Consider the following 8,508-nt stretch of genomic DNA (forward strand, 5'->3'; position numbering starts at 1 on the left):
TTTTTTTTTTTTTTTTGAGCGAGAGAACGTGACCGTTGGTCGTTCTTTCGCTTCTTTCCATTCCTTAGTGTTTTCGAAGACCTTTCTTAAGACAAGATTGCCCTTTTCGAGGGGACGCGATTTGACCTTTTTGTTGTAAAAGCTCTCGATCTGATGCTGGTAATTCTGGATATGGAGTAGTGCTTGGTCGCGCTTTTCCTCGATGTCGTCGAGTGCGTCGAGCAGCATGTCGCGGTTAGTTGGACGTTTTGTGGCATTCCGATCGGTGCAAGCTCGTCACACTCACTTCTGCGGGGGCCATTGCCTCGACGCCGTAGGCCATCGAGAAAGGGGTAGCCTTCGTCGCTCCGCGGGGAGTTGTTCTGTGGGACCACAGGACACCGTCTAGTTCATCTGCCCAGCAACCTTTCTTTAAGTCGAGTCGTTTCTTCAGACCGTCGATGATGGTCTTGTTCGTCGACTCGGCTTGGCCGTTACTTTGCGGGTTTCTCGGGGTCGACATGTTGAGTCGAATTCGCCATCTGTCGCAGAATCCCTTGAAGTGATGCGAGATGAATTGTGAACCGTTGTCTGTAATGATCTCGTATGGGAGCCCATGTCGGCAGATTATGTTCCTCCAGACGAAGTTTTGCACCTCCTTGTCGGTGATGCTGGCGTAGGCTTCGGCTTCAACCCATTTGGTAAAGTAATATGTGAGGACCAGGATGAACTTCTTTTGGCGGGATGCCGGCATCGGACCGATGATGTCCATTCCCCATCGCATGAATGGGTATGGAGCAGTTAGGGTATGAAGGAACTCCGTTGGGCTGTGTAACGTGGAAGCATGACGCTGGCATTTGTCGTACTTGCGCACGTATGTCTCGCAGTCGGCGTTCATGGTTGGCCAGTAGAATCCGAGATTCTTTACTTTTTGTGCGAGGGCTCGTCCGCCCGATTGATTACCTGCTGCTCCTTCATGTGTTTCGGCCATGACTAGTCTCGTTTCTTCGCCGGAGATACATTTGAGTAGCACCTTCGTCGCGGTCCATCGGTGTAGTTCCCCGTCCATGACAACGTAGTGTGCGCTACGTCGCTTCAGTCGCCGCGCGTCCCATTTCTCGGTGGGCAATAAACCTTCAGCGAGGTAATCGATGAGTTCCTTGCGCCAATCTGTTGGCTGATCATCCTGCGAAGGAGGTTCTGCTTCGTCGATGTCTATCGCTTCGCTATTCGCTGCTGCGATCGCAGTCTGTTCCGCCTTCGTATCGATGCTCGGTTTCTCGATTTTATGGATTGGGATTGTCCTCTTGACTTGATCGTGTAGCTTGCTTCCTAGAGCAGCGAGGGCGTCGGCACAGACATTTTCTCCGCGAGGAACCTTCGTGAGTTCGAAGAACTCGAAGTCTCGCGTGAGGTCTTGGACGAGTTTGAGGTAGGCGTCCATCCTTTTGTTGTCGACGTCGTAATCGCCGAGGTACTGGCTTACGACAAGTTGAGAGTCGCAGTAAGCGCTGATTCTTTTGGCCTTCACTGCCTTGGCGAGACGGAGTCCTGCGATGAGGGACTCGTATTCAGCTTCGTTGTTTGACGCCGCAAAACCAAAACTGAATGACTGCCGGATGAGTTCTCCTGTTGGTGATTGCAGTTGCACTCCTGCCCCCGACCCTTTACTCGTGGATGAACCGTCGACGTGGAGGATCCAGTTTAAACTTGGTAGGATGAGGTCTTGCTCCAGCTCTGGTGTTAACTCGATCAAGAAGTCTACAAGGACCTGTGACTTTGCTGCTGTGCGATTCTTGTACACGATGTCATGTTCGCTCAGCTCCATCGCCCATTTAGTCAACCGTCCTGACTGGTTAGTATTATGCATAACCGTTCAGAGTGGTTGGTTGGAGAGTACTTCAATCGTGTGCGACTGAAAGTAGGGTCGCAGTTTCCTGGCCGAGGTGACGATAGCTAAGGCCATCTTTTCGAGTGTTGGGTATCTCGTCTCCGGCTCGGTCATTCTTTTACTTATGTAAAAGATTGGTTTCTGTTCTCCCCGATCTTCTCGAATGAGCACGCTGCTGACAGCGGAGGATGTGACGGCTATGTAGAGAGACAATGTGTCGCCGGCTTCTGGCTTTGATAGTACTGGGGGGGTTGTGAGGTAGTGCTTGAGTTGATTAAACGCCTCCTCGCACTTTTCGTCCCAGACGAACCTCTTGTTGCCCCTTAGTAGCTCGTAGAAGGGAAGACACTTATCGGTTGATCGCGAGATGAACCTGTTGAGAGCTGCTATGCGTCCGGTTAGTCGCTGTACTTCGCGGCTGTTCTTTGGGCTTGGAAGATCGAGGATCGCCGAGATCTGCTTGGGGTTAGCCTCGATTCCTCGTTGAGTGACAATATAGCCGATGAATTCTCCCGAAGTGACACCGAAGGTACACTTGGCCGGGTTGAGCTACATCCCGTAGTCATTTAAGATCTTGAAGCAGTCGCGTAAGCTGTTTAGGTGATCGTCGGCCTTGAGCGATTTTGACTAACATGTCGTCGATGTACACTTCCATGGTGTTGCCTAGCTGATCAGCGAACATTCGGTTGACGAGTCTCTGATATGTCGCGCCGGCGTTCTTTAACCCGAAGGGCATCACCTTGTAGCAGTAGGTCCCTCTGTCGGTGATGAATGTCGTCTTCTCGCGATCGTCGGGATGCATCAAGATCTGGTTGTATCCCGAGAAAGCGTCCATGAAGGTTAGGAGTTCGTTACCAGCAGTTGATTCGACGAGACGATCGATATGAGGGAGTGGGTAGTTGTCCTTTGGGCACGCCTTGTTGAGGTCCGTGAAGTCGACGCATATGCGCCATTTGCCGTTTTTGTTTTTGACGACAACCGGGTTAGCCAACCATTCGGGGTATCGGACTTCGGTTATGAAACCCACATCGAGGAGCCTGTCGACTTCTTCGTTTACGGCTTTAGAACGTTCTGGACCGAGTTTTCGTCGCTTCTGTCGGATGGGTTTGAACGTTGGGTCGACGTGCAGTTCATGAGAGGTAACTGTGGGGTCGATCCCCTTCATGTCGGAAGTCTTCCAGGCGAACGTCGAGGCGTTGTCTTTGATGAAAGAGATGATCCTTGAACATACGTCGTCAGACAGGTAGACGCCAACTCGGATGATTTTCGTCGGGTCGGATTCATCAATTGCGACTTCGAGACTTCCTCCTTGTTGCTGCATATCTTTACAGTTGCGAACAGTAGTTCTCTCGCGGCTTGTTGATCTCCCCGAATCGTCTGAGTTTTGCCGTCTTTTCCGGGAAATTTGATGCATTGATGATAAGTCGAAGGGACGGCTTTCATGGAATGCAGCCATGGTGTTCCAAGTATGTATGGCATATAGGGTGCTTTGGCGCGGCGTGACGGAGAACTTGACGGTGCGGGTTATACCACCTGCGTAAACTGGAAGGCGAATTGTCCCGATCATTTGCTCCGAGGCTCCGTTGAAGCCGGTGAGCGTGCGAGAGGAAGGCTTCAAATCCCTTAAATCAACTCCCATTTTGTCGAGTGTGTCGCGAAAGATGAGATCGACTGAGCTGCCGGTATCAATAAGGACTTTTCCGACCAGACATTCGCCGATGTCAAGGTCGACGAGGAGAGGATCGTTATGTGGCATGTGGACGCCCTTGGTGTCTAGTGCCGAAAAAGTGATCTGGTGATCATTTTCGACTGGAGAATGCCACTCTTGAGAGGTGGTTGCTTGACGTTTGTAATCATTGACGGCTCGAACCGAGTCACAGCAAGGTGGTGATCCGCCCATTATGACATTAATGTGCGGGGCTCGGGTAGCTCGCATTGATTCGAGTTGCTTCCTCAAATCGTCAGTTGTGTTCTCGAATGTAGGAATTTCTGCGGGCTGTTTCTTTTTTGACTCGAGACGTCGTCGCAGATCGGATCCTTTCGAACGGTTGAGTTGGATTCGCAGGTCGTCGGCCTTTGAATTGAGCTGGTCGCGAAGGTCGCCAGTTTGACAGACTCTCCGAGCGTTGCATTTTGAGATGGTCGCACGGAGGTCGGTGGTTGTTCCTGTGTTTTCGTTTGTGGCGCTTTTTCGCTTCATAGAATGCGCGTAGTCTTTATCTACTTTCGAGGGAGCGAGAGACTGCTTATCCTTGCTGTCCAATTTATCGCGCAGATCTGGTTGCACTGTCGGGACGTCGTCATCAGAGGAGTCGCAAGGGTGAGAGAGTATGACTTCCACTCGTCGCCGGCGACGCGGGTGTTCGTCTTCTGACGAATCGTTGGCGGGGCCGACGTTGTTGACGGGAGTGCACTCGGGGCTTGTTCTTTCCTCGCTTGGGGCCGTGTTCTTTTGAGACTTCTGTGCCTTCTTCTCCTTGTTCTCTTTGTCTCTTTATTTAGTGTTTTAGTGTTCGGTGTCGTAGGAGAAGTGGGCATTTGGATTGTCCCATTAGTGATCCCGTCGAAAAACTGCCCGATGAGGACCTTGCATTCCTTCGTATCATGGGAATCCCTTTTGTGTAGAGGACACCATTTTTTTTCGGCTCCTCCTCGGAGTTTGAACTCGCTGGTTCGGATGAGGTTGATTGCTTCAGAGCGGAGTCTCGATCCCAGTGGTTCCAGCCTTTCTCTCGCGTGATGGCTGCTGATTTTGGAGATTCCTCATCATCGACCGAGCTAACGTAGCCTCGCTTTTGGAGTGGTATTTCCACCGGAGGAGTGCTGGCGGGCTCGGGAGGTGTCGTTTGTTCGGGAGGATCGTCTGCTGCTGCTTCTGCTTTGCTGCTTCTTTTGCGAACTTTGCTCTGGTGTCTTCTTCCATCCATGCGGATAAAGTTGTGCGAGCGAGCGATGGCGGCGTCAGACAGACTTTTGTCGGATATCGGTAAAGATCCTGGCGGAATGTGGAGTCGACGTGCAAGGTGTTCATCAAAGATTCGACCGCGATATGGTCGGAGATTATCAATCTTTGAGACAATAGCTTTGAATTTCTCCATGAAGTCGCGGAGACTGTGGTCGCTGGCGTGAGTGAGGTTCCACAAATCTGACACGGTCGCTTCCTGGTTGGTGAACATGATATAGTTCTTAAGGAAAGCCGTCGAGAGGTCGTGGAAACAGTCGACGGAGTTCTCTCTGAGGCCGGTGAACCAAGTAAGGGCCGGTCCTTCTAGGGTTTCGACGAAGAGTTGGCAAAAGCCGGCGTCTTTGTCTTCGTCGGTCAGGTTTGCGCGTCGCATCGCTATGTTGAAAGACGTGACGTGAGTAGAAGGGTCAGAGAGACCTTTGAAGGTTGGAAGACGGAGTTTCTCCATCTTCTGTAGCCGCACGCCGGTAACCTTTTGCGTGAAGGGTGTACGAAGAGATTCCGCGAGTACATGCTCGATTTGGGGCGCGGACGTCGTCACCTGGTGGATCTTCGAATTGATATCGAGGACCGACTGTTTCAACGCGGCTAGTTCGCTTGCGGTGTGCGCGTTGGTGTCGTTACCGGCGCTTTGGTTATCGTTATCCCGCGTAGGTGCTAAGTCGGTGGTTCGTTCTGTGGCGAACAGGTGTCGACGATACTGCGCCGTTGAAGCTTCGGCGTTTGCAGCGAGAGGAGCAAGGATCTTTGCTATCGCCGTGATTTGGTCAACTGCCGCCTTCGCTCCGCCGCTTCTTGTAGGGGCGAGGCGTGCCAGGATAGTTTCCATAGACGCAGGATGGGGAAGTGGAGTTACTGGTGTAGGCGTAGGTGTCACCTCTGGAGCCGGCGTCACCTCGAGAGCTTCGCGCTCCTCGCCTGACGAAGAACTGTCGTTGCTAACGACCATAGTTCTGACGTTACTTTGCTAGTTGCCCCACGGTGGGCGCCAACTGTTTGATCGGAAAACGGTAATAAAATAAGATGTGGGTTTAAACAAAGACGTCTTATTAATGGTCGAAGAAAACGTTCAGTCGGTTACAAGGGAAAAGAAGAGAGTGCGACAGAAAGGAAGCCGGTGGCTCGATGAGCTACCGGAAAAGTACAACTAACGGCGAGATGAAGCAAAGGTGAAAACCCTAATCTAGCCGCCAAGTGTTAGTCAGTGATTTCGGATCCTTCTCTCGTTGTCTCCCCTTTCCTTATATAGACGTCCTGATGCCTCGTCCTTGACCTAATTTACGCCATCTTGGTGGGCCTCCTCTGCTGGGCCGAGAAGCCCGTAGGCGTCCGAGCAGCCGCTGAGCCGGATGTACTTCAGTCGATGATGATCGACTAAAAGTACTCAAGCCAAGTGTTGCATGGAGCGACCGATGGTCGTGCGTTCCTCGATCCGGAGGCCTTTCTATTCCTCGGGTTGTGGGATGGTCAAAATCCTCGGAATCGCACGGAATCGTCTTCGAATCGCGATTTCCAAAATTGATGAGCTGAAGAGTGTTGAAAGCGTTATGAAGCATATGATTCTAAAGTGGAAGATCGGTGGTGCAATTGAAGCATTAGAAAATGATGTTCCGGGAAGATGATGTTATGAACATCAACAGTTTACTGTGTTCGTATCAGAAACACAGCCTACAAAGCACAAATTTGTTTGTTGCCCAACTTAGTCCATTCTATAAATATAAAACCCATATTCAATTTTTGAAACAAAGAAATGAATAGCGAAAAACTAAAAAGTCTCGTTACAGTAAACTTCCAAGAAAAGATAATTCATATACCTCTGTTTTCTTTATAGTAATCTAACTATACTTTTCTTTTTGTTCACTTGTTTGTTTGTTTGTATTATTCAACTATTTAATGGCTGTGGGTCAATCGATTGATTTTTTTTTGTAAAAATCAGCTTATAGTGGTTGTGTGTTGTAAGTGGTCTGTGGTGCTGAGGTCAATCGATTATTGATGTGCTCTGTTTTCTTTTTCAGTCTAAAAGCCATATATATGTCATAACTTAGATATATACTTTATATGTTACTTTGTAATTATAAATACTTATTTTTATTTCGAGTTATCATATATGCATAATTAACTAAATTTTCAGTATGAAAAATGTTTATATTTAATATAATTTATTATGGTGTTTAATAATATATATATATATATGAAATACGCTTCCAACACGTACCGCTTCCTAAATATTTTAAAAACTCGCTTCCGTGCTTCGTAACGCTTCCGCTTCCAGGTACCCGCTTCCGATTCCATGTAACATAGCTCAAGAGTCAAGCCGAGAGATCCGACTCTTGAGCCGACAGTCGAGCCGTCGCTCTACCTAATCCGGGCCAGGCCTTTCTATTCCTCGGACCTTGTGGGATGGTCAAATCCATCCCCTACATTTTAGAGATTGAAGTGGATGATGCTCGTTTAGTTAAGACCGTTGTGTTAAAATTGCAAGTGGATGATGCTCGTTTAGTTAAGAACTGAGCTTGTCTTGTGTCTGAATCGCCTTGTGCTGTGACTGTATTGAAACTGCAGTTTGATAGCTTGTGGTGAGATCTTATTTGGTCTTTCTCTGATCTGATCTGTCAAGAAGTATATACTGCAATTGTACTGTCTCTTTGGGGTCATCGTATTCGTAGCTCTAATTACTGAGTTTAAGTTTCACTCTTTTCATATCTGTTGCAGATGACTGAAACCATCTTAAAGGCTGATAAGTAGTGATTCAGTAGGAACGATCTCACTACACTCACGGAAACTGGGTCTGACACAGAAGCTCACACCGTCATCTCCGTCATGTTTCTTCCGTCAATGGCTCGGTGAGGTGATTTGGTAATCAGAGATGCGCTTTTGTGTTACATTGCTGCGTCTTCTCTTTAATGGTTTGGTCTGTGGAACAGAAGAACAGCTTGCTGGTGATATCAGTAATGAGGTTCCCATAGTCGATGAATCAGAATTGTCTCTGAATAAATCTGATTCCTAGCTTATATTTTTCAAATTTCTGTATCGAACTACTGTTGTAATCATATCAAATATGTATTTGTTGGTTTGGTCAAATATATAACTTTAGCTCTGATGTTGATGACAGTGGCGAGACAGTGTTTTACTATGTCAAAGGACTATCTGTTCTATTAAAGAAGTGAGATGTTTTACTTGTGCTTTCACTGAGATAATAATAAAATCATGTCTATAACCCTAAACTCTAAACTTTAGAAACAACCCCTAAAACTCGAATATTTTATTATTTTAATTTCACATTTTAAGTTTATTCAAATTTTAATATATGTTTTATTATTTTAATTTCACATTTTAAGTTTTATTCAAATTTTAATAGATGTTTTAAAAAAAATATATCATTAAATATTGGTCACCCCAAACTTTAAATATGTTTTTTAGACCCTAAACATAAATCTCAAAACTTCAATCCAATCTTAAACCTAAACTCAAAATTTAATTTAAAAAATCTAATCTTAAATTAAATTCTAAACCTCAAACACCGAATCTTAAATTACACTATGTATCTAATACCCTATCCCCAAATTAATATCTACATACAAAATCATAAATCCAATCTTTACAAACTTACAATATAAACTTTTAAATTAAAATTCCAATATATTCTAAAACTCAATCACATACTTTAATCGTA

General features: G+C 46.9%; 1 protein-coding gene across 1 annotated transcript; it reads right to left on the reverse strand.

The window, feature by feature from the left end:
* Positions 1 to 235: 235 nt before the first annotated feature.
* Positions 236 to 1,807, reverse strand: LOC125594842. The gene is made up of 2 exons (XM_048770891.1): positions 1,466 to 1,807; positions 236 to 1,357 (listed from the first exon to the last, which is right to left on the reverse strand). The coding sequence occupies exons 1-2, from the start codon at positions 1,805 to 1,807 to the stop codon at positions 236 to 238; spliced, it is 1,464 nt and encodes a 487-aa protein (XP_048626848.1).
* Between the last annotated feature and the right edge of the window lie 6,701 nt (positions 1,808 to 8,508).

Source organism: Brassica napus (genome assembly GCF_020379485.1).
Source record: "Brassica napus cultivar Da-Ae chromosome C5 unlocalized genomic scaffold, Da-Ae chrC05_Random_37, whole genome shotgun sequence".
NCBI classification, from domain to species: Eukaryota; Viridiplantae; Streptophyta; class Magnoliopsida; order Brassicales; family Brassicaceae; genus Brassica; species Brassica napus.